We start from the raw sequence: 27,290 nt of genomic DNA, 5'->3' as shown, positions 1-27,290 counted from the left end.
AAAGGATTTCTACTCTTTTTCTTTCAAATTGATTGACTTCAAATGCTTTGGCTGGGACTGTGTCCTTAGGCACACAAAAAGAAAAAAGCCTGCAATTTAATTTCTTTCCACTGTTTGTTCATTTGTACAAGTGTCTCCAAATCATCTCCTCTTCAAATTTGACCAGTCTTTCTGTTTACTGAAGGACTGTCTTTGTCTGAAACAATTGTCATTGCCTTTCTAAAGACCTCATTTCCTTACTCCCATTCAGGACCCAGCCAGAGACAAGGATAAACAGCACAATGTACTCCTGGCCAGGCAATGACAGCCTGATTTGCCACCTCCTCACTCCCAGCCAGATAAGCTGATGCAGAATTTCCCCAGCAATGTTTGTTTGTTTTAACAGACATCTTTAATGGCTTGTTACAAAGGGACTTGAGGCAGTTCCTGGATATCTGATGGGTGGGCTGGTCTAGACACACCAGTGAAGCATCACACACAAGTCTGTGCCACGGCTGGACACATCTAATGAAGCAGCCACAGGAATGGAATACAAAACTGTCAAGTGCCCCAGGAGCTACAATGCATTACAGCCCACAAAAAAATCATCAGAATCTAAACTCCTGGTGAGGAATCTGTAACAGCCTTTCCATGGTGTTTAATTGAAACAATAAAAAGGAGCAAACAAACGGGAGGGAGCTGTGAAGCCTGAGATGTGCCTTTGTGCCCACGCACTCACAGAGGGGCTGAAAATCACTGGGACATCCTTCAAGCTGATGAGCTCATCTGTTGCACTGATAGGGATCACCAATAAATACTGGTATGGTTTCATTGGAATTCAGTGCTCATTTACAGATGCAGTCATTGACATTCCCAGCACAGCCCTGTGATTAACCCTTTCACTGGAGCTGTAATCCCAATTAATGCAAACTGGCTGGACACATCCAGCAGGTAGATAATAAGCTCCACTATAGCAACAGCACACCTTGGCCAGGAAAACCAACATCTTTCATCTTCATTTAGCTTTGAAGGGGTTACATTACAGGAGCTCCTATTGCATCCCTCACTTAAAATTAAATGCCACCAGCAGTGCTACTGAAATATGCTTTTAAAGTTTACAGCCGAACTACAGAAGCTTGTAAAGTGCCAAGGGACTTCTCTGGTTTAATTATATAGACCCTGTTCCATAAACTGCTTGAATAGAATAAATACAAATAGCTTCCATGCTTTGTGACCTCTCTGGGTTAATGAAATGCACACAAACACCCACAGTCTGCTATGGCTCAGAAATTCCACAGCATAAACACACAGCCCTGCTGGAAGCTATAGTCAGGATTCAAGCCTTCATACATACAAGAAAACCAGCTGCCTGGACTCAGCAAGGAAATAATTTGTTGTTTATATTCTACCACTATTCAAAGCTGCAGCCAGTGGGAATTGTCTGCAATTTACTTAACAGGGATAAAAAGTCTGGAGTTTTTAAATTCATGTTGAAGTTAGCAAATCTGCTCCTCTTGTCCGGAGAGGTGGTGAGGTAAGAGAGCCTGAGGAATTCCAAGAATCAATAAATGACCCACCCCTGGCTCTAAGAAATGTGAGATCTTCTTTACCTGTTGACACTCACCTCCATCCTTGGGATGTACTTGGGAATAAATACTCAAATGAAGAAGAGAAATACAGAAGAACGTGTAAAGAGATAAATCTGTACTTTAGTATCCTGTCCTGCATATAAATAGTTTATATTGCCATTTCACCAAGGAGAGTTTCCTTCTATCAGTGGCAAGTTCCTGAGCTTCCAGCCAGTTCTTGTTCATGTGGCCAGCATACAATTTTCTCACATTTTCTTGACTTTCTTCAAGCATGCCATCTCCCCTGTGGTACAGAAAAAACTGCAACTTATACTGTCTGGCCATGGCATTCAACAGACATCTCCAGGAGTCTGCTGAAGTTTCATTCATTGGATATTTAACACTACAAGTGTGAGCACAGGTCTCTGGAGGTGTTAGAGCAGCACTGCACCATCTCAACAGAGAACTATTTTCAGGATTCAATGACAGCACCTTAAAATCAACAGAATTATTCTTTTCCCTGGGCACTGAGCTGCTTTTGTCACTGCTATGTGCCTCAGGTAATCCAGAACTCTCCTAAGGCCAAGCAATATGACTGTGTTGGGGATATTCTCCTAGTTTTACTAAAGATCCTAGGTGCTGTCTTATACACACCCTCACTTGCTCTATTTGTTTGGTTTTATTTGTTATATTTTTTTTCCCTGAGGCACTAAAGTTGCAGAACAGGAAAACATTTGTCCTATTATATAGGGAAGCAATCTGGCAACCATCCACACGTGGTACATAGCTGTAGGTTCTGCAGAAACAGAACTTCCCCACTTACTGCTTGCAGAGTTCCCTCCTGTAATGAACACCTCCAAAAATCCTTCTTGAAGGAGATTTGCTCTCAGGAGAATCAGTGGGAGGCAGATATGATTTTAAGTGCTGTTGTGTTTGCCATGGAGAAGAAGAAAGTTCTCCCACTGACCTGTAAACTTGGGCTGTTGGCACTTGAACCAACCTAAAGACAGGACTTAACATCTTGGTGACTTCTAACATCACACCTCAGCTCTCTAAGGCATCAGCTCAGAAGGTAACAGAGGAGGAAAACAGCCCCTGTATCAAGGCACAAGCTCCCAGCCCACCCAGCCAGAGCAGTAAGGCACCCGACAGACAGAAGACAGACTGTTATTGCTACTCATCTGTGCCGTTCACATAAATGGCACTTCACACACACCAGCATGAGTTGCTGCTCAAAAGGGATTCCAATTTACATAAAGACAAGATGATGACACGCAGACAAGCTAGAGGATGGTAAAAAAACATAGGGACATATATCTCATAGTGAAGTAATGATGAGCCTTGATGGTTACATAAGGTTTTATTACTGCGGCATGTAACTGATAATATAAAAAGGTGAAGTGCCAGGCCAGATGCCTGAGGTATTATGCATAGAGAGTCTCTCCTCTTTACTCCAGACTTTGATATATAAGTGGGAGACCAGATGTCAAACCTCCTACTTTTTAACAGAAGAAAGGATCTTTACTTCCCTCACAAGCAACACTCTGCCAGGTAACAGGGGGCAGTGATTTTCCACTCTAACCACTGAGAAAGAGCAAATACACCCTGGCACGTTGAACAAAACCATAAACCCAAAGAAGCAGGTGCAGGCAGGGGTGCACAGACCTACCTTGAAGAGCAGGCAGTCCCCCTGGTGCTCAGCATAGATGGAGCTGAGCCTGTACTGGTTCTCGGTGGTGATGTCGATCTGGTAGCCCGTGAGTGTGTAGCACACCTTGCGGAACTCCTGGATCTTTGTCTGGAAAACTTCTTTCAGGCGCTGGTTTTTCAGTTCTGCACTTTCCACTTGCTTCTTCAGCTCTGGGTAAGGGAAGAAAATGGGTATTTTCTTATATGTCACCAGCACGGAGCCCTTGTGCTGTACTTGCAGTGCTAGCCAAACTGAGTGAATTGAAAAGGTTAATTAAAAAGTGAATTAAGCAGGCAAGAAACAAGCAAGCTGGATGCCTCTCCTCCTGGTCCCAGCAGACTACAAGATAGTAAACTGGGGAGTAAGGAAAACAGACATGTCTTGGTGGGATGGATTTTTCCTTTACTCAGCCAGTTTCTTAACACATTACAAAAATTCAAAGCTATAGCTTCCATTTCCCCACATGCACACGGCTTGTTTTCTACACACAACCCAAGAGAAGGGTGCTCCTCTACAGAAAGCAATAAAGTGGAAAAATGGTCCAAAATACGCCTCTGTATGGTTGCATCAGGAGGAAGCTGCCTACGAGGTAAATCTCCTCCAGTGGAGGAGATTTGAGGTAAGTGCTTTGATCTCAAATTGACACACTGCTTAGGAATCCCTCAAGGTTTGGGAAGGGGCTTTTGTTGTGATAAAAAGCCTGGAGAGCACCTCTGCCTCTTTGCATTTGCTACCTTAACTGGACTAGTCCCTATCAGAGAGGCCCTGGGAGACTGCCTGCCTGCCACTCACCTGTGTTTTATTGCTACAAAGGGAGCTGCCAGTACTGTGAATCCTTCAAGAGGATACACAACAATTACCATGAATCTTTCACCCAAGGTGCCTTCTGAGTAATTAAACCTCAATTTATCATCCCATTAATTAAAGAGATTGGCTTTACTTTAATATACACTAGAGATGTCTCCCAAGTCAGCCTGTTTTATCAACACTGCAGTCCAGGGTTAGGAAAAATCCTGACTCTTTCTAACAGCAAACAAATAGACTTCCTCAGTAGAATACCTCTTTGTCATTCTGAGGTTTAAGGCTTTGTGCTGTGATCAGAGACATAATTGCAGCATTTGCAGCCCATATGTCTTTAGTTCAGCTACTTCAGGTCCAGCAGCAGGACAGCAGGAACTCAGAGCAAGGTGACTGCTGGAATATGAGGAATGGTTTTGGCTGGGTTTATAGAGCCCATACTAAAACATTATCACTTCCCAAGTGAGCTGGAAATTTTTTTTCTGGAGTACTTGCTGGAAAGTGTTTCCATTGGCCTCCCAGGCACAGTGCAGGGAGGATGGAGGATGGAAACTGCAAGGCCACGGACTTGCCAGTGACATTCACCTCTGAGCAGCTGCAGGCACACCAGGAGAGAGCCAGTCACCTCTCATCTCCTGTACTGCTCTGGTTAGGCACTGTGGGTGGAACAAAAGGATAATTCAATGTGTTAAGGTAAAGTGCCTTCAATGCCACCGAGGATGCCCCTGCTCAGAAGTACCTTGGCCTCAATCCAACCCAGTTTAATCCCCAGGCAAGGACAGGAATTCTTTAATGGTGAAAGATAACTGCATGTCCCTTTACTTCTGAGTGAGAGCATCCACTCACGGAGAGTTAACCCTGGCCAGCTCCTTACCTTCAGCTAATCCAGCTCCACCTTCCTGGGCAGCTTCTGGTGCTGATGTATCAGCAATGATTGCCTTTACCTTGGGCATCCCCCAGCTGCATCTTGCTTTATGAAGGGGAGCAAACCAGTTGTGTGGAACATCACCTTTGGTTCACTAAAACCCTGCTATACAGGGAACCTTCTAATTGTAGGGGCATGTAAAGCAAGTAGAGATTATCCAAACCACCCTTAATGGCCCAAAGGGCTGTGTCTTACACACAGTCCCTTCTCATGAGCTCAAAAAGGCTCTTTTCTGACCACCCACCTTCCCACTCACAGCAACTCATCAATGTGTAATTAATTCAACCCTTCTCTGGATTATTACAACCCTTTCCCCATCATCTCAGCTGGGACTGGTCTTTGATTAATCAAGTAATCAGCCTCTGAAATTGGGAGGTTAATGGGTGGCTCTGACCTGGATATTCTCTGTTTTCATTCAGCTATGCAACTGTTAAGGACAAAATCCTATATATGAAAGTAAAAATTCAGTGACCACACTGCAGTGGTAAATAACATTTCGTCACTGTCAGAGACAGCTCTGCCTTTAATATATTGCCATGTCCAACAGCAATATTTTTTTCCTTAATAAATGCAGCCTAGCCTTGGAAAAGTAAATCTGCCTCTTCCTACTGCATCTCAGAGGTTGCTTTTCCCAACTTTTATAACCTCGGAGGTGGATGGCACCCTAATTCATTAACTCCTTGAACAGCTTTCGTTATTCATGAAGAGTTAGTGCTTTTTGCACTGTTTTGTCTCTCAGATTTGGTCCTGCCAGTGGCCACCACGAGCATCTTCACCCCCACCCAACAGTGCTGGCCTAGTTAAACAACCCTCTGACTCTGCAACAGCAACTAAGTGATGGCAACTGCTTCCCTCCACTCCCCTCAGGGTGAGAAAGGAAAAAACTTTGACTACAGTCACTCTTTAATGCAAGAAATCTGGAGCTTTCCAGTGTAAGTGAAGTACCAGGGAGCCTTCACCCCCGACTGGACTGTGTGCCCTTGCTGCCTCCCTGCTGCTCCTCCTGGCCCTCTTTCAGAGCCTCAGCAGTGCTGGTGTCCTGGCTGGAGGAATTATCTGCATGAAAAACCTCTCTGCTGGTTAGAGATGCCTTGTGTCAGCCCCTGGCACAAGGTGCTGAACTGGGGAGCTGCTAATGTAGATGCAGCTGAATGTGCCAGGGGTGGGATAAAGCCTTGTCATCCCTCCCGTGACTCCATCAGGGCTTCTGTAGCTTAGGGACAGAGCAGGGAAAAACCCAAGCACAGGGACACAGGAGGAATGCCTGAGTTTGCAGCTGCCCCCGGTGAAAGGTCCACTGAACCCTGACTGTAAAACAGAGATTGCTCTTCCTTTACGCCCAATTAAGCCGCAGTGCTGAGCAGCTCAGCTGCAGCTGGTGCCTCCCTCCCGCAGTGTTTATCCCCTGGGAACAATTCAACCCGGGGCTGTTCCTGGTTTAACTCAGGACAGCACTCAGCACTGTGACCGGCCCTGCTTGCCACTGAGGGATCTGCTGACACCACCAAGAAAGCACAGCATGAGCAGGATCCTTGGAAGAGTAACATCAGACGAAGGTAAACTGAGACTTGAGAGAGGTCAGATGGGATCCCACTGCTGAAACAAAGCCATTCAAGATGTCCCGGGATATCTTTCATACCTTTTTATCATACTTCTGCAGGAAAGAAGCATCCTGCAGGTTGTGTGATACCAGCCAGCCCCAAGATAACTTCTCAGACACCTTGGGGTGTCTAAAATGGCAAAAATTGATTAATTTTAGGGTACCTATGGATCCTCTCTGCACCATGGGTCTGTTCAAGTACAGACCTGGCACCACAGATTCCCTGCACCCAGCCAGCAGGACAGCAGCATTTGCACAGACTTGGGGACAGTAATTAATCCTTCCAATATGTCCCCCATCAAGTGAAGATGTTAAGCTGAAATGCAGCTCATTGTTTGCTCTGCATCTGAATTCAGAGCTGTGAAAACGTTAATTCTTAAGCCTCACCTAATACCGCTAATTCCCGCCAAATTCTAGCACAGTCAGGAAAAATTGATTTAAAAGTCAGAGTGCAACTCAGCTGTTTCAGAGGAGTGCTTAAGGCACAGCCACAGAGGCCCTGGAACAGAGGGAGATCCTGTTGGGATGGTCAGAGCAGGGCTCCAGTGACAGCACTGATGTGTCCACCCCTTTCATCTACCACCTACAGGAACCTGAACATCTTGATCCATTCAGATCTTTCACAATGTTTGGAGAATTAGGTTTAATTACACCTTTAAAAGACAGTATTTGAAAAACAGAATCTCTCTGTTCAGAGAACCTGTTTCAGTTCCTGTATTTGTGTTTGACTTGCACAACACAGGTGAGAGAAGTTGCAGAGGCCATGGGTGGGGAAGGTCACATCACAAACTTTCTTTGTCCCAAAGAAGAGATGCCAAAGCATCTCCAAGTTTATGAAACAAATAAGAACTGAGAAAATAAGCAGGAGGTTACACAGGCCATGCCTTGGTTGGGGGTATGACTGGCCAGAAAAAAAAAAAAAAAGGAGAATAGAGAGAACAGGAAAATATATAGAAATCCTGTCCCATCTCCTTTGTATTGAGGCTGAGAGTATGCACAGAAAGTTGCCTGTCCTGAAGAGTTTGATGTGGAAAAAAATCCTCACTTAAAAAAAAAAATCATTAATCTGTTAGAAAATTAATATTGCCAAATGATTAATTCCTCCTAATGATACTGCTTCTTGAAACACCTTGTATTTTCACACACTTACATTGACTTTAATGAATAATTCAAACTATTTTGGATAAATAAATAAAATATGAGTTGGGCTTTTTTGGTCTCATATTGGAAATGTCACTGCTTTTTATTCCACTCCTTTGACACTCCTTACATCTGAAACTGTTCAGAGCAGCCTGGAAATACCACAGCTTTGGCTCTTGCTCCAAGTTCAGGCAGGTCAATCAATAACAATAGCAGTCTCTACACCAAAGAAAACCAAATTCACGCTTTGCCTTTTCCCCAGGGAAAGAGAAGGAAACAATGCGACTCTGAGCATGCCAAAAGTGGCATGAAATTAAATGTATCACTAGTCTTTTCCAGGAAAATACAAATTTGTTCTGCCCATCCTCAAAGATGCCACAAGCCATGTAGCTGCATTAATTCAGCTGCAATCCCAGCTAATATATATCTCTCTCAGAAAGGCCTGCAGTCCTTTCCAACTCTCCATTAAAGGTTACTTTCCCTCAGTGACATGTTTGGGGGTCACTCACTCCAGCACACACAGGATAAAGCATTTACACATCAATTCCTGTCCCTGCTGACCCTGCCAGGGGGCCTCAAGACAGATGCCACCCAACAGTGCTATGGAGGATGCTGCACTTTCACCAACCCTGCTTCACTTAAACAAGAGATTGCTTAAATTTTGTTTCCAGCTTACAGAAAGTGATGCCAGAATCACCTTGTTCACACAATGGGAAGAGGAAACACTGTTTTCTCAGTTCCAAGCAGCAAGGCATAATCACATTTATTCTCCCCCATCTACAGGAGCTGCTGCCATGCAGTGGCACTCCTGAACCACCCCCATGCACCCCCAAACTGATTCTGAATTATTCCATCCATTGCAAGTCTGTTCTTCCCATCTGTCTCTCTGCACCTGGGGCCCTTCCAGTCATTCCCCTGCTCAAACCTCAAGCTGGAATTTTCTTTGCCAGCCTCAGTTTATGAGGAGCAGTGTCTGAAAAGAGTTCTGTGATATTCTGTGAAGGGCACAACATAAAAATAAATTGTATCGTGTTAAATAAAGGCTAATAGGAGAAGAGCTGAACACTTTCTGATGTAGGCAAGTTTATGACCATTGCTTTTGAGAAATAAAATTCGCTTTGCTAGATTTTATAGGCATGTTTTATGCCCTGGGGGAGTGGGACCACGCAGCCCCACACCACCCCTACCCGACCTTACAGTCTGGCAGCCTCACACAGCTCTCTGCAAAACTTGAAATTTGTGACATTACAGCCATGAATTATAACTTTTCTTGAAGGTAAAAACAGTTTTATATTCAACAGACTGCACTGGCTGTTCAATTTGAAACCTAAGTGGTATTTATTTGATCAGTCAACATTGGTTTATTTTTAAACCGTCTATGTACCATATGGTTCAATGCACCTCCCAGCCCCCTGCTTGCCCTTCCAGCAGTTCTGGGGAGAGTTTTCAAAGGCAGCACAGCACAAGTAAAGATCTCCACCACCATGACCAGCTGCATCTCTTGCACTGCCCAAGAACTGCCCACTAAAAAAATAATTTCCCAGATGCTTCTCATCACTGAAGATGGTTGGCTGAAGGCCCCGTTTCAGACAACCCATGTACCTTTACAAAGGACATTATTAATTATGGACTTTTTGGAAAGAAATCCATAATTAATTAGCCTCTGATAACTTGGAGAAAGTAGCAGAAGATATTGGGAGGGTAAGGTGAGAGCAGCAGGACACTGAGGACCAAAGAGAGGAAGCTGTGGAAAAGCGTGAACTCTCTCTTGCAGTACCTACACACACATTGGGCCAGGATCAAGTGAAGAGTGATTTTCTTTTCTTCCTTTTGCCAAAACTGAGATTACAACACCAAATGGCAAAACTCACAAGCACACCTGAGGTTGGGCAATGAACCACCCCTGAGCAAAAGGTTCTCTCAGGGCATCCCAGCCTCAGCACTGCTTGGAGCTTTCCTTGTCCTTCTTCTTGTTGGCAGAGCTGTTTTGGAGTGGGGGCAGGAGGAAAACAAGTGGGCTTTTGGAAGCTCAGCTCAGCTCCTGCAGCTGCTCTCAGTGGAGGCAGCACAGTGCTGTGAGAAGAGACCCTGGGTACCACTAAAATCTGTGGCTGTAATGGTGTAAGCAGCCTGCTTGCAGCAATACAGAACTCAGTGGGGATGGCAGCACACACCCCAGACACAGGAGAAATTAACCTCAGGAGAGCTATTTATTGCCCAAGATGGACTCCATCCATTAGCATAATATGGCACAAACAGTTTGGAAATTAGGGTGGGCACACTGGCCATAAATTGTGACCCAAGCAGGAAGACATCTCCCTCCACCTCCCAAACTATGATTAAAGTCTGCCAGCCACATTTCCCTTCCATATGGCAATTACAGCCCAACAGCAGTTCTCAGAACAAAGTGATGTCAGCCAGAGCTGCAGCAAGTCATTAACTCTGGATGCAAAAAATAGCCTCACCTTAACAACACAAATATACTGTGTCACTTCAGTTTACAGGAAAGTACTTAACTTCTGCTTCTAGAACTAGCCTGCAAATCTCAGGCATAAGTCTTCCAGCCTACATGTTTTTCAGGTAATCTATTTTGGAGTTCAAAAAAAAAAAAAAAAAGTCAGTGGGACTTTTCATGGGCTGTAGTTCAGGGAAGTCAGGTAGCAAAAAATTGGGGCATAATTTGTATCACTTGTCAGATGAAGGAGAATCACTTCTCCACTAAGTTGCTTCCAAGAAAAAGAGTGCTTTGAAACCACTCAAGTGTCTAATGAAAAGATTAATCCTAAGAACTATATAATTAACATATATAATATGCATTGTTAATTAGATAGGGTGGTCTGCAGAAGCATCTAATAGATTAATTTATCCTCTGCCTATCACCTCCCTTGCACTCTGCCCATTATTTTGTTTCCATTGGCACATCACTACTATCAGTACTACCCCAAAACACTGGATGCATTTAATCCTCTGCAACAGCACCCAGCATCTGCTATTAAACCAAATGAGAAAAACAGCTCCAGAAATAGCTATTTGTTCTCTCTCACAGTGAAGACTTTTTGCAGGAGTTTTACTAATTCACAGCACAGGGTGGACAATATTCAATCATGCATTAGAGAGTGCTTCACAGTTTATTAGCTGATGATGCTCAGCGAAGCTGTGAACGGGAGATTTCCACCCCTGGCAAGAGTTGATTTCAAGCCTTCCCAGGAGCAAAACCATTCTGCTCTTACTCATGGAACTTTTTATAGTCAAATTCAGATGCTGAGACTCATGGAAATGCTATTTTAACTCAGTGGTAGTGTCCAAGATTATGTTACTTACAGTTTCTTGTCTCCCTCTGTTTTCTGCACTGCACAGTCTGTGTTCACAACACAAAAAATTTGTAGCTTTGCAGGCAACCAAAATATAGAACTAACAAATGCCTCATGAGGTTCCTCTTATGTCTAAAGTCGCTGTTAAATAACTCTGTGGTGTTAAGAGAGATGCTGAGATAGGGCAGGGCATCATACAGGTACCCTTTAATTCTAATTTGGGATGCACAGACCAAACTCCAAACCCTGCAGACTCCCTGACTGTTTGGGAGCATGGCTGTCTACAAGCCTTTCTACCCACATAATAACTTCCTCACAGCCATTATAACCCCATAATAACCCATTCTCCTCTCCAGAACTCCCTTTTTTGTGACACTGTACCCTGCCCCGAGGTGGGGAGACTCAGAAAGGTCAGCCAAGGGCCCTGGGGTGCTGAGCACAGCCTGCAGGGCACAGCCAGGAAAATGCACAGGCTCCAGCCAGCTGGGAGAACACAATGGCACTGCCACAGAGAAAGGCAAGGCTCTGCAGCATGCCACCTTACTCGTGTTTTTAATGGCACAAGATTGTGGAGTTTGTTTTAGGGCTTTGTTCCAAAGGAAATTAAGCTTTAAAAAGCCTCCACTTGCTCCTTCTATTCAATGCTTTTTTCCTCCCCTGTTTATCCCCTTAATAGTGTTTTGAAGTGTTGGCTCTGTAAATGTATTGCTCTTGGCCTGAAAGCTCTCTGGATGCCAACTAGTCAAACCTTTCCCAAAGCCTTCTCCCTGCTCCTTGTGCTCCTGCAGCAGGACCCAAAGGCACTGTGCTCAAGAATCACATCAGATGTTTCCTCTGGGCACTCTTCTGAGTGCCCCTGACCTCCTCTCACAGGACAGCAGGTTCTGCCCTGCTTTTATTGGCATATTTTTCATGTTCTGCTTCATTGTCTGGTGTCCACTTTATGAAAACAATCCTTTAAAGATGCTCATGCTGGAGGAGAAGGGAGCGTTGGTTCAGTGTGGAGCAGCAGCAGAGCAAGAGGGGAAAAAGAACTTCCAAACAACAGAACTGCAGGATTGTGACACAGGTGGAAAGACAAGAAAACTTATTTCCCTGGAGCAGGAAAGATGTTTGGAAACAGAGCCATCTCCTGGATAACCAGGCTTTCAATCATGTTATTCCAGCCTCTGGAGCTTTTATTTCCATTGCAGGAGTCTGAAGTGTTACTATGGATAAGGGAGGGTTATGTCCCTTAACCTTGTGCTGGTACTCTTGGCCAAGGATAAAGGCTTGATGTCTCCAAGCACTGCCCACAAACTATGCCAAGGCTGGAGGACACCAAAATCATCTCTGGGCAGGGAGACAGGAAAGGTAACATCTGTCTCAACCCAAATGCCAAGTCTCCTCTCCTGCTCCTGAATTATTCATCACGTGCTAACTTCCAAGCCAGTTCCGTTTTCAATTTTTAAATATTTAATAATTGGGTATTAAATATTCATGCAATTTTATTAGAAATTTTGGAAGATGGGCACTAAGGCTCTAATTGTAAAGTTCATCATTGGGACCAACTGCCTTCTCAGAGAGACCTTCTGGCTACCTAGAAAGAGAAAAGGAAGAACAGAAAAGCTAAAACAAGTATTTATGGACCTCTCTCACTCTAGATCACAGAGACAGAGACACCTATGCCTTTTGTTTTCAAAAATGCATCACCTCTTTATGAAAAAGCTGAGAAACCTACACTGGGAACATACTAGTCAGCTGCAGTCTAAAGAGGTTTTAAGAGTTTAATTTCAGTGCCACAGAAAAGGATGTACACCTCAGACAGCTGCAGTGGATATGGTTGGTAAATTGAGCCTCTTATTACAAGAAAAATATGCAGAAATCTTGGCTGGGATTTGGGGCAGATGCAGGGGCAGTTCAGCTCAATACATCCTTAGAAGGACACAGATTCCTCCCTTTTTCTGATGCCTGCTCAGAGGGGATGTCAGGAGGCATGGTCTCCCCTGAGCTGGTCTAATAACTTGGATTCATTAATTTTCCATGGCTGTTTCTCTCAGTGTTGTTCCTCCAGACCCTGTTTTCCTCCTTTTTAGTAGATGACATGTGTTTAACCCTGATTCCTGCTGAGAGCAAGCCCATGTTCCTGTCCCTCTGTATTATGAGCACACGTTCCCCACTGGGATGGAAATTGTATGGTTTACACAAAAGATGACACAAAAGGCCTGGAATTATATGCAAATGAATAGATCCATTCCTCACTTTTTACCATCAAAAGTCTGACTTTCCAACAACTGCATGGGGTAATTTCTGCACCAGCTTTCAAACAAAGGGCATCCCTGTGTTATTAACATCTCACTGTGGTGAGCAGTTTGTCACCTTTCACAAGAATTATCTGAAAGGACACCAGCAATTATTCCCAAGGAGATTATTGGGTGGCTGTGTCCCAGCAAAGCAGCTGGAAGCTCAAGAGATATAATATTCACCAGGAAATGCTACTTTCTCAAGTCAAGAGGACATGGAAGAGATGAAAAATTGAACTAACTGGAAACAAACACAAAACTAGAGGTAAAATCATGTTTGTTCCCTTCAGTTTTGTTCATCTCTACACCAACATTAGGAGCACATCTTCAAAAGAAAACTAAAAGCTCCTGATTATAACATGAGATAACAGGACATTAACTCTGGAGACTGATCCTAGGAAGAAGCTTGACATTTGTAATAAAAGACCCAAAAGAAGAATGACTACAGCACCAATTCCAGCTGCAGGAATCCAGCTGATTTCTAGGTCTTGTATATTTGGGTTTTCCAAGAATTTTAAACACCAAGGACTGGAGAAACACAAGACAGGCAAGTGTTCTCTTCCTGGGATTGTTGTATAACTCCTGGTTATATCTTATAATACAACCCAAGAACCACCATTTGTTTGGGTAACGTTCATGAATGAAGTGGAGCAGAAGTCCTGTGGAATTCCAAGAAAACAATTCCTCATGGCTCTTCACAGAAATGAGAAATTAGAGTCCCTGCCTGTGCAAGAAAGACAAAGAGATTTAGTCACACAAATTTCTTCAGGGAAATCAGTGCTGGAGAAGGTGATGTTCTACTGGGTGTGCTCTGAACACAGCTCATTTCCACAGAATCACAGAGTGGCTGGGACTGTAAGGGACCTTAAAGATAATCTTGTTCCACACAGGGAGGCCACTCACTGGATCACCTTGCTCAGAGGCCCATCCAGCCTGGCCATGGGGAGTTTGGGGGAATTAAATCCCATTAAGTGATGCTCCAGCAACTGCTAATTCCACATTCTGACCAGAAAACACAAGAAACCAGGGATGTAACTCTGGATTGTAACCTTGGGATGTCACATTTATATTCACAAACCCAAAAAAACAAACTACCGCAAACAAAAACAGCAAGTCTGACCTCAGAGATAAAAGTGGAGACCTCTTATACAGTGAAATACTTTTGCTAGTGCTGAACCACTTTGTTACCTCCAGTTCTGTGCAAAATACCTCTTTTTACTTTGATGGAAATTCTTCTGAACACTGACACCCATGATTCTTTGGAGCCAAAGAAGCACAAGAAAATCTGAGCAAGGCTTCTGTTTGATGGTGGGAAAGAAGAACACACTATTGCTGCACTTTTGGGCGCATATTGTCGACAACTCTAAGCTCAGACTTTTCATAGAACCCATAAACATTTTTAAAAAATTATGAGCTCTGCTTGTTTCAACATCCATAGAGCACATAATGGCCCAAAATGGAGCACTTTAGTGTGTTCATTTCTTCACTGATGTTTTAAAACGTTTCTCTGCATCATCTAGGAGATATTGTCCAGAGTCAGACTTCATGTTGCTGCAGCACATTCACACAGGACATTCAACAAGCCCACAGGCAATGAGCAGAATAATACAGCTGAGGACAGAAGAGATCCATGAGGAGATAAGGACATGCAGTGACTTCAAAAAATTAGCTTAAAGGGCAATTCATGATAAGTAATTTTAAGGTGGAGGCAAGATTTTCAGAGGGACAATGTGGAAAAGATTTCAAGACAGTGTCAACCACTCTGATAGCTAAAAAAAATAATTAAATAGTGGGGTTTGGAAGAATGAGAAAACAGAGATGGACAAATGCAGTCAGCCCACAGCCATCCAGAAGGCTGTATGGACCTACCTGCTGAAGACAACACCTTCTGTGGTTTCAACAAGGCCAGTTTGAATAAAGGATCAAGCCAAATCATCCAGGAGGATAAAATTAATACAATTTTTAATTCTTATCAGCTGAGGGAGTGTGATGGAGGAATAAACAGTGGTGGTGAGTGATTTCACACGTGCACATTTGAGTTACCTTAAGCAAGGTGAGCAGGGCCATCTGAGAAGAACTCAAATCACAAAAGAATACTTGTAGATAGATCTAATAAAACAGAATCCCTGTCTTTTTTCCTAAGAAAGACATATTTTATTGGCCTATAAGCCTTTTTGTGGCAGCAGACAAAACCCATACCCAAATCAAAGATTCTGCAGAAGGCTCAGCATCTTTCTTCAGAGGAAGGCTACTGAAAGTGTCAAGCAAAGACATTTGATAGCTTGAGAGTTTAAAGCACAGCTTTTGGGATAATTTTGACTGCAAATAATAATAAAACACTCTGACAGCAGGGGTTTGGGTGGAGAAAAAGGGTAAGGGAAGTAGAAACATATTCTTAATTAAAATCTCATTTAGCAAATTTTTTTTAATGTGCTTAAAAATTCCACCGAGGTCACCATTCTGGAGAGATGACAAACTCCTGGGATAAAGGCTGGAAAATCCTGGTAGTCATGTCACATTTAGCAAGTCAAAGATATGTTTGTATAAGGCTGTAGAGGGCTAAATCCATTTTACATGCCGTATGTATTATTAATTTCTGACAGTGGGCTTAGAAAAACCTAATTCTCTGGAATACGAGCTCCCTTTGAGCAGAGGGAAGCCTTTTCAAAACTCATCTTTTATTGACTGAGTCATTTTTGAGTCAATCTGTCTGCTTTCGGCAAGACAAGAGTTTTAAATCTTCTCTCTTTTTTTCCTCCTTTTTGAGTCGTGGCAAGTCTATTAAAACCTGCTAATGTATGCAGCAAGGCCTCTGATTTGAAATGTAATGAATTCTTCAGATAGTGGCAGATTAGGGGGAGAAGATGATAGAAACAGCCAGAGCTGCCAAAAAAAGAACTCTCCAGAAAAAGAGGAGGAGAAGGGTGAGTGGGAACGAGAAAGATTAACCCTTTTTGCCCAGAAGAAGAAAATCTTTAAGCTCCATTAATAGAATCAGTTAAAAAAGCAGAACTGGAAGAGGCAGAGCATCTTCAGGCTTGCCTGGGGCTGAATGAGACAGAGAATAAATGAATCTTTCCTCCTAGAGTCTCTTGTAAGATTAGGTAATTCCCTGAGTGAAAAAGGAATAACTTAGAGAAAATTAGCTCCATCCATATAAATAAGCTTTCATATTCCAAACTCGTCACCCAGAGCTTCCCAGGCGAATGCCCCAAAACATTTCTGCTGTTGTGTAACAGATGGTTTCCTCCTCCCCCCTTCCCTGGGTCGGTTCCAACCGCAGTATCTTTCAGGTGATCTTGTTTTAGCACAAAAATGAGCATTTTGGGTGTAAATCATCAATCCTGTTAGTGAAAGGAGGCTTGGCAGTTTTATTGTCTTTGGCATCTTTGAAGCGCTGGACAAAGCCTATGGAGTCACACAAATGAGAGATTAGCACTGTCTCCATTTTACAGATATAGGAGCTGAGGGAAAGAAAGTCAAGGATACTACTTAATTCGATAGCACAGATCTGGTGACAGCCCTGAGAGCACAGAATCTGCTGAATCACGGCACAGACCTGGGCTATCTTCCTGTTTAACAGGAAAATTCATAGCTCAGCCTTGAATTCGATGGCTTTAAAAAATAAAATTAGCCCCATAATAAAGTTCTAATGAAACAAAACCTTAGAGAGAACAGGCTGATGGAGCACAGGTGACCCAGAGGATTATAATGAAAATTAAGCTCAGCAGAAGTGATGCAGGTGAGTAAATGTGGGAGATTGAGAAATGGGTTCTGTCAGCCCAATGTCCCTTTGCTAATGACAGGCATTGAAATGTTTTAACAACTGAGAAATCCCAACTAACAGAGGCAAAATCCTTCAATTTAACATGCAGCAGAGATATGTAAGTCCATGCATGTCTTGAAGGAGAGACTGTTTTTCCCTACACATGCAAGGCATTCAATCCTCTAACTCAAACTACAAAAGGCAAGAAGTTTTAAGAGCAAAGTTAGCTCAAAAGCTGCTGGAGGCAGAGACTGTGGAAACTAAGCATGAGGTGGAAAAAACAGCAGCAGGAAACCTTTGCAGTGGGATACAGGACACAGGTGAAAGTGTTATCTTGGAGGGCAGCAAGCCATGGGAGTTAGCCTGGCTTTTCAAATTGCTTCCAGGTACTGTCTGCATTTGCTGGCAGAAACACATTTTCTTCCACCCTGGAGAATAACAATGGCTGTTTGCTTGTGCCCACATCTCCTAAACTCCATCAGCCCCTTGATGTGGTTCTCCCCAGCTGGGAAGCTGCCTTTTCCTACCTGTCTGTTTGCTTCCAAGCCTGATGTGAGTGCTGCAGAACTCACGAGAACTTTTCCATTTCCACGTATTAGTGCTTTTGGGAAGAAGAGGTTGTGCTTGCTTTCATCTACGTAGACACAACCCCGACCTTTAGCTGGGTGCCAGCCCTGTGATTCAATAGCTGGCACTCTCTGCCTGAATCAGTAATGAGCTAAAGGTTATGGCAGGGAGCACGCTGAGCTCTGGATACTCCATTTTTCAGAGGAGATAAGAGACTCAGACCTGGAATGTTACAGAAGAGGTAAAACATTTTTCCTGGCAGAGCATTTTTTATTTGGGGCTGAGGGCACAACCCAGGACTGTGGCATCAGTCCTGTACAAATGCCATTTGGTAACGACGTTCTGCCTCCTCCATTTTTAAGTTAAAAAGACACTTCTCACTTTGTGCCATTGGGATGGCCCCTGTGTGGCACTGAGCAGTTGCTGTACTTCACACGAGCCATGGATGCACATTAGTGGAGGATGAAGCAACCCCCGTGCAGATTTCCTTTTGCTGCGAAGTTTTGCAGAGCACTTTGGGAATCCTGAGGGGCCAACACACTCATTGCAGCAAGCTCCACCACATCAACTGTAGCAGCGGGCTCAGAGAACAGCCTACCCCAAAATTTCACTATTTTTCTTTTCCAACTTCATCTTGCATTTTCCCTGCACAGCCTCTACATCCTTTCTTCCTGCCCTACTTGTTGGGAAGATTCTCTTGCTTTCTGACATTGCTTGAAGTCTTCCATCTCTCTGTCTCCCGAGAACTCTGCACCAAACATTGGCTTAGTGCAGGACTATCCTGTTTGGAATAAGATCAGTCAAAACATTGAGATCTCCCATGCTTAGTCACCAAAGAGATTATTTTGGTATAGAAAAAAAGCACAGCACTGAGGTAACCTTGACTCTTGGTTTCCAATGATCCACCCCACACCAGGGAGCCAGTGCACACAGAGTCCTGATCTCTTGCACTGCAGCCTTCCACAAGAAGGATTCACTTCATTTAGGTTTAGAGAATATTTTACTCACTGCTGCTGCTGTGGACTCTTCCCACTGAGGTCAATGACACCAAGTGCCATGGAGACCATGCTGCTGGCGTGAGCAGCTCTGCCAAAACAGGTCAGAGACTCTCAGGAAAAGTGTACACTGAGGAACAAGAGAGGAAAGGAAAAATGGTACACACACAAAAGATCTGCGTGCGTGGGATGAGCAAGCAAGGAGAAACAGATTTACCCAACTCGGCTAAATCAGTGAATTAGCTCTGTGCTCGAAGAAAAAGTTATCCTTAAAGGCTGTGCTATTCAGTAGCTCACTTTACATCTGAGAAAAGTCTGCAAAAATCCTCCTGTATTATCTCTAGCCTTATAGATTTCTTCTTTTCATCTGAGGCTCAGAGTGGGGATTACCCATTAAGGTGCAGTGGCCAAATCACATTCAATCTATTCTCTGTAAAAAGAAGAAAAAGCTTTGGTTTCTCTTGTCCCCTTCCATCTCATTCACTTCTTGTGTCCACATCCAAAGCATTTACCTCCAACTTTCAATAGGTGAATAGGTTCTGAATACCAAGAGGGCACAAGGGATGATGCCAAATAACAATTCTCACTTCTCAATCCTACAGCCTGCATCCTAATTCTCCAGCACCACAGAACAAGGGTTCAATTAAAACATTCACATATTTCTCAACCCAATCACCAGACAGTTGGCCATTTCCAGCCAGGACTGACCAATTCCACCAGCACAGTTCCCACAGTATCCTGCCCCTTGCTCTGATCAGGGATGTCACAGTGGCAGCATCACTGGCAGGTTGGTGTCAGACCATCTGGGCTCAACCACACAAAACATCTGCAGTGCTCCACATCTGGCCACCCCCACGCTTGACCTGGCAGCTCCAGCTGGAGCAGATGTGTTCAGCAAGGAGTGATGTGCCCAAGAGACCCAGCCCTGAGCTGTGCCAGCTCTGCCTCCTCCCCTGCTCCTGCAGCCCCAGTGGGACCACTACCAAGTGGAGTTAAACAAAGGAGTTAATAAGTACAGCTGGAGAGAGGCAATAACAGCAAAAGACAACTAGAAAAATACCTCTGCAAGTAGATGAAGCATGTAACTACAGGCAACTAAAATGTTTTCACCACGTTGAGTTTTTATAGAACTGTGTTTGCTTTTCCTTAACCACAGAAGTCGGAGACTGTAAACATCTGCTTGTTCATGCTGTCTCTCTCCCACAATGTTTTGATTTAGGTATTTTCCTGTAATGTCTGCAACTTCAACACATCAGAATTGTGCCAAGGCTTCAGTAACTAACAGTAAAAGGGATTGAAGGTATTAGAAAAGTGAAAAGCTAATAAACTCAAAGCCATTAAAACAAACTGACAAGAGCCCTGGCATCACTCTGAAGCATTCCAAAGTAGAATTTCCTGAGCTGAAATTACCTTGAATACATCTTTCCAGTAAAACTGAAATTACCTCCCTTTCAGCATGAGACCTATTGAAGCACTTGACCCTTTGGACATTATAATCTTCTTGGCAGCATTATCAACAGTTGCTTCAGAAGCTGGTGAGCTGGAAGCCCAGCATGAGTGTTTGTCATGGTTTAACCCCAGCCAGCAACTGAATGCCACACAGCCACTCATTCACTCCCTCTCACCAGCTACAGGACTCTCAGTGAGGTTTATTCTGCTGCTCCCTTAATTCTATTTACTAGTATTTGGATTCCAAAACAAAAAAAAAAAAAAAAAAAAAGTCAATTTTGGCTTACTAGGAATTATAAAGGACTTCTGTAATTTGGTTTCTGATGTAGTTATCAATCCAAAAAGACATTCTGTACTAAGAAGTAAAAGATAAAACCATAAAGCAAGGTTTGCATTGCGGCTGCTCAGAGTAAAAAAGAACGCAAAAAACAACAAACAAACAAAAAAAAAAAATTAGAGAAAACCTAAAGAGATTTTTATTAATGCTTTAGATGACTTAGAGAAAAAGTCACTTAATCATAACATTGTAAACAAGGAAGTTCTACAGCAGTATTTAAAAATATCCAAAATCGTTTCAGGAGCCCCATTGATTTGAATTAGGCAGCTGCATAATCACAGGGGCTGCAATTTTAATGAACATTTCAACAGGAAATGTAGAGCTGATTATATATATCAAAACAGGAAAGATCTGAATGCTGCAGCAACTCTTTTTTTGTTGTTGTTCTGTTTATTACCTCAGTGTGCAGATCCAAACTAACTCCAGAACTAACACAGAACTTACCTGACAGCCCTTCTCTCCTTGGCTCCCAATGCTTCCTTCTGGCTGCAGCTCTGATTTTACTGGCTTGATACATGTCATTAGGCACAGCATTTTGAAAAATAATTAGTGATTCAATCAGATTTTACACTGGATCAAGTGGCTGGAAACTTCAATGCTGTGCTGCAGTTTTCCCTTAAAATACTTTAGGGCATGTTATATATACTTAATTAGATAATGTTTATACAGTGCTTTGAAGAAATAAGGAACTCTGTAAGGGCTGGGTCGCATTTTCAGAGAGGAAAAGAGCAGTGTTGAGACAGCACAGGCACAGAGGGAGAACAAAGCTCTCAAAAGCTCAACACCACCTTGTTTGCAGAAAGGTTTCAGGACATTTGAGAAAATACATGTCAGCAGCTTCCAACACCCAGGAACTAAGAGAGAAACAAAAGTTGTGAACCAGGGGATGCTGCAGAGGCAGCAATGACAGGGCTGCTGATACCAAAGTGGGAACAGTGGCACCAGAGTCACAGGGGCTCTCCAGAAGGAAAACTTTGCTTATACCCAAGCCCAGGCCATTATTATTACCCTCTTACAGCAATTTGCAACATAAGGGCTCAGACAGAGTTGTAGGCTTTGATAAAACAAAATGCATTCCACTCCTGGGAACACTTTTATTCTTAAGAGTGGGAACTAATGGAATAAAAGTACCTGGCTGCTTATTATTTTGAGGAGAGGGAAGCAGGGCTTTTTTGTTAAAGTTAGGGTGCTTTCAGGTTGCATGCTAAAATACTAAAATACACTGCAAAACACAAAAAATAGGTCTTGCTAAGAGGAACAGGGAGCAGCACATGGTCTTCCCCTGACTGGGCACCCAGACCAAGCACCAGAGGGGATGCAGAGCACAGAAAGGGTGAGGGCCAGGTTCTGCTGTGGATCAGGATGAGGCACCCTGTAAATCCTTCATCCAAACTTCTATTAAAAGAATTTGGAAAGCAAAAAAGCAAGCTGTGCCTAAATCCACTCCGAATGAACAAGAGATGCTGCATCAGACATTTGGCTCCCTACAGGGCAAGAGGCACAGAGAGTGCTCCAAAGAGTTTCCAGTGAGCAATGAAAGCAAACAATGTATGCAGGGAGCTTTCAAAATGATTGCAGAGAGAGCCCTGAGCTTCTGTTCAGTGCGTTTTTGGGTTTTTATTTGCCTATAACTAAATTACATGATTTCTTTGCAAGTCTAATTATGCAGTTAATTGATGCTGGTGCCCTTTAGCATCTGGCATTTAAGATTAAGTAAATAATGGAGAAAAGTGCATGCAGCACCCAGCAATAATTAAACACAGCAAGTGTTTGTTCCCCCACCCTCCCCCATTCTAACCTGTTACATATAAATCTCTGAGGATAACTGTCTTTAATAGCCTCAAATACACTTACACACCATATAATGGATACTTGACAAGAGTATTTTTCCTCCTATAGATCATGGATACTAGGTGTATCTTTGCTCTTAGACAGGAGATTTCATTTCATGGCTTACACTCAAGGGGAAGGAAAAGCTTCATTGTGCCAACTCTACCCAACTGAAGAGCATGTTAAATGGATCTTCATGGGGACATACTTCTAAATCCAGGACTGTGACTGTTGGCATCATGCATTAAAGATTTGTGGTCAAATTTTTCCCTTTTTCACATGCATGCTTCCTTCCTGATGGACCATTCAGTGTTATTCATGTATTTCCTGAAGACTGTGGAAATGCAGGCTATGAAAAAGAAAGATTGTGTTATCTAAAATAAAGCTCCAGGGAGACTTTATTGCTGCCTTTTAGCTCCTAAAGGTGGTTTATAAGAAAGACATGGAGAGACCTTTTAGCAGGGCTTCTGCAATTGGTTTTACTCTAAAAGAGGGTCAGTTCAGACTAGATATAAAGAAGAAGTTTTTTACAATGAGGATGGTGAAACACTGGCACAGGCTGCCCAAAGAGGTGGTGGGTGGAAGCATTTCAGGTCAGGCTGGACAGGGCTCTGAGCAACCTGACCTAGTTGAAGATGCCCCTGCTTATTGCAGAGGGTTGGACTAGATGACTTTTAAGGGTCTCTTCCAACTCAAACTAGAACATGAGTCCATGATTTTTCACATGTAGAGCATGGCACTGAGACTTCCATCTGATTTAAGAGCACAGTTTCCTCAGAGGGCGATATGTAAGGACTGGACATAAGTTATAAGGTCTACTCCAAGTCTTATGCTACAAGAAACTCTGAGCCAGCTACAGCAGACCCAGCTTCTGCTGCTCCTCCAACAACACCACTCAGGAGCATAAACTCAGTCCAGCAGGTCAGTGTCAGCCAGACTCCTTTCCTAACACAGCTTTGATTCAAACTAACAACACTATGAAAGGTTTTTAGCTCTTCCAGAGCTGTCTGATGGAAGGAATTCCTGCCCAAAGATTAGTGCCACAATCTTTTTAGACTCTGCAAGCAAAAAAAAGCTTGTGTGGAGACTCCTGCCCACCTCCCACGAGTGCTTAATTAATATCTCTGGCATACTCAGAGCCCTTTGGACAGAGGGTGCTACAGAAGTGGAAAATATTATCATCATTATGCCTGCTCCCACCAGTGCTGGCATCCAAGGGAGAGCTTTCCCAGCAGATGGTGAAGTCATGAGCAGGGCTGGCTTTGGTTATAATTTCCCTCATCACAGACTCCTTGTTGGAGCAGCTTCCCTTCTTGATGCCTGAAGAGCAAACCAGAACCTGCAGAACAGGACTGCATCCTGCTGGTCAGTACCACTGACACATCCAAACCAGCCAGCACTCAAATCACTGCAAACTAAATCATCCAAGGGGCTTTCTAATTAAAAAGAGCTTCACTTGGATGGCAGCTCTTTCTCCTGCCTGTCACAGTCAGCCCTCCCCTAAATTCTGATCATTAAAAGGAAAAAAAACCCAAAGCATTAGTCAGCTTTTGTTAAGTGTCAAACATTGCCTCTCTAAACAATGAGCAAAACAAGAAGAGGTGTTTAATAGCTCTCAGAGCAACTTTATACCTTCCTAAACACTATTTCTGTACCTCTTGCTAATTGCTTATTTGCCCTGGTTGTATGGAAGAGCCTGGCTCACTCCAGCTTTGACAGAGGAGAACAGCAGTGTTTAACATGCTGCAGGAGGTGTGATATGCCTGGTTCTAATTTTTATCCTTATTTATTTCTGTCGGGGTTAGCAGCTGAGGACTCTGAGATACCTGAGGCGTAACTAAGATGCCATTAGCTTTAAATCTGTTCCCAAGTGCTGCAAGCAGCCTCTCCATTTGGCTTAGGACATCACCTTGCAGATGAAGCCTTTGCATATGCGGGAACATTCTGCTCAAAATTTCTCTCTTCACCAAAAACTTCCTAGGGACTCTGGAATAAAAGCACAAAGTAATGCTCCCCACCTCTTTCCTGGGACTTTTAATTGTAAAATGTGAAGGATCTTGTAGTAGAATGAAGTGCTCTGAAATGGGAGTGAAGAATAATCTCTGCTACTCCTTGTAGCAGCAAGGGAGTCCAAACACGTTCTGCAGGGAGCTTGCAAAGGCATCAGCATCCTGCCCACGTAGCAAGGAAGGGACTCATCGTGGAAACAACCTCACCTGGAGTTCTCCTCATGGTGGCTGATGATGGAGATGCCTTTAGCCCACATCTGTGACTGGCTCTAACATCAGCGGCTCAACGCGGGATTTATTTTTATCACTTTGCTAAAACGAGACAGAAACCTCCCCTTGCCCGAATCCTGCCTCACTTCAGGGAAGGCAGCATGGCAGTCTAAAAGGGGAATCACACACCATCGTCATTACCAGCCTATTCAGAAAGCCTTTGCTGAATCCCTCAGATCTGCACGGGCGCTTTGATGCCACCAGCAGAGAGATTTCTGATGACACATCCCCATCTCCAGCGAAGGTGCTGCTGCTGCCTCCGGCCCTTCCTTGCAGAACCCTCTGATCTATCTAATTTAGATACTTTTGCTGCACACCCATGATTGTGTCTGATCATGGCAGAAGGTAACTTTACAACATTGCATACCCGCCCAACAACCCACCATGCCACAGCCCTCCAACAGGACCCATTGAGATTCTGCTATTCAACAGAGACAGAAACACACTCAGAGACCCAGAGAAAGAAAAGGCAATTTGTGAATCCGATCTCATCTCCAGCTTTTCATCTGTTTGATTTTCATCCATTGAGCTGGAGCTGGTTGTATGTAAGAATGAATATGCTGTTCCCTAATGGAAGCTGCATTGACTTGCTCCTCTTTAAGTGGAGATGCCAGAAAAGCTGGCACTGAAATGGAGAAAACATGGAAACGCTGCAATAGCAAGGGAAGATGCATCAGTGCTGTGACACACAAAGCACACCTAGTAGCATTTACTGTAAAGAACGGGCTACTCAGAAATCCCTGATGGGCAGACATGAGTTTCCTGCATTTTAGGACTTGCTATGATTTAACAATGCCTTTGCCTCCCTGGCATGAAACTGCACCAGCAGCACGAGGTGCCCAGACCACAGCCAGCAGCACAGAGAGCACTGCATTACTTACTACCTAACACAGGGGTGTTAGCAAGCCAGGTGGATAGGGGTGAAGATGCTAAGAAAGGCTTTTCTCCCCTCCTTCTGATACCCTTATGTCAGCAGCACCTTCTAAAGGATATCACAACTCTACCACATCATGGTACTGATGTCAGTGCCATGATTAAGACAGCAAAGTAATTACAAGTGTCTGCTTTTGTATGCTGATTGCTTTCCAAATAGATTTTCTCCATTCCAAATAAATCCACTATGGATTAACATTTCTCCTACTTGTTCACTACCTAGAATGTATTTGATTAGAAAAGCGTGATCAAAACTCTGCTTGACCATTTTTCAGCACTTCACCATTTTTCTTTTCCTCATCAGGGAGAAAAATGTATCCATTAGTTAACCTTTTCAAACACATTCTTTTTGTAGTCTAATTCAAAGAAGGATTATAAAAAAATCGTCAGACTCGGCATGCGAATGGCTTTTTGTGAGCACAGGGAACAAGCATTCATATATCAGAACATCAGCATGGGGAGATAAGGGAGCTGTATACTGAGAGCTTATCTGAATGCAAGATCAGCCCTGTGAAACCAGCATAAACATCAAGGACAGAATCCATATATTGATGTAATTCTTAGTGCTACTAGTGCATTTGTGTGAATTTGCAATTAAATAAAGCTTATTCCTTACAAAGAAAACAAGAAGTTAAGGATACGATTCAAGGTCTATTGAGATCAATGAAAATTTTTTTTCATTGCATTTGAATACAGCTCCCTTTCCCTCCCTCCCAACGTGTCTACCAGAATATTAAGAAAGAAATTACCTGAAATTTGTTTGTACTACTTTTAAACAGACCAAGAATTGAATCCTCAATTCTCTTAGTCTGCTTTCTAAAGCAGCAAATCCAAAGCTCTCCTTTCATCCACAGCTAACATTTCATGTATTTAAATCCACATTAGTTTTGTACCAAATAAAGTCATTGGAAATACCACAAATAGATGTGGGTGACAAATTAACTGATGCAGGCAACATAACTTTGAATTTCCTGACTTTTAGGCAATTAAAATATCAACTTAATTGTTGGATCTGTGTAGCTTCTCTCATTTTAATATGTAAATCAGTCTCTATTACGCTATAGCTCAAAGAATGTGTGACTCTGCTTACTTGATTAGGCTGGGAATTGCTGGTCCTGCTGTCACTATGTTTACACTCTAGTGACAACTTTGCACATCAAATTCACATAATGCAATGTCATCAACTTACTCATCAAATACAAACTTCTTAAATACAGCCGCCGCTCTAAAATACTGAACCTTATTTTACTTCATTTACAGCTCCTAAACAATCAGCCTAAGTGAAAAGAAAAACTGGAAATTCAACTGCACAACAGTATTTCTCAGAAAAAAACAGCTTCCCACAGTCAGGGAGATGAAGCAGAAAAACAGTCTATGCCAAAAGTTATCCTTTGGCTTCCACATTTTAGTTGCATGTTGCCCCTTTAAAATGTGGTACAAGGAGACAAACTTTATTTCTCAGTCTCCACACATTCACCCCACCTCATTTAGGAGTCAGTGTTAAGGAGCCCTGATTTATCCTGTGAAGACAGTCAGATGTCAGCTCGTGGCCACCTGCAAATTGATACAAGGAATTCACAGAAAAGCAGCAAACTCAGTCTTTTTTTTCCTATTATGAGCTGATGACAACAGGAAAGCCATCTTGGACAGTATGGAGTGGGAAAGTGTAAATAAGTTCAGTATTCTCCCATTCCTGTCATCTTTCCTGAATCCAATAACCAGCCCCAACCAAGGGGACATTCACCTTGCCAGCACAAGGCTTTTTAAGACTTCCCACTGTCCTTGACACCCCTTGCAAAGTTCCTCCACTGGATTTCTACCACTCTGCTGGCTCACAGAGG

General features: G+C 43.2%; 1 protein-coding gene across 3 annotated transcripts in view; it reads right to left on the bottom strand.

Moving 5' to 3' along the window:
• MAD1L1 (mitotic arrest deficient 1 like 1) overlaps positions 1 to 27,290 on the bottom strand; it is a 347,982-nt gene that overhangs the window by 86,139 nt on the left and 234,553 nt on the right. For all 3 annotated transcript variants that reach the window (XM_005487395.3, XM_074552971.1, XM_074552972.1), the window contains one exon: positions 3,217 to 3,407. In XM_005487395.3, the coding sequence (XP_005487452.1) occupies positions 3,217 to 3,407 (191 nt within the window). The remainder of the gene's footprint in view (positions 1 to 3,216; positions 3,408 to 27,290) is intronic.

Source organism: Zonotrichia albicollis, chromosome 16 (assembly GCF_047830755.1).
Source record: "Zonotrichia albicollis isolate bZonAlb1 chromosome 16, bZonAlb1.hap1, whole genome shotgun sequence".
Lineage (NCBI taxonomy): Eukaryota > Metazoa > Chordata > Aves > Passeriformes > Passerellidae > Zonotrichia > Zonotrichia albicollis.
The sequence above is the reverse complement of the archived record's forward strand: the minus strand, read 5'-3'. Positions and strand labels throughout refer to the sequence as shown.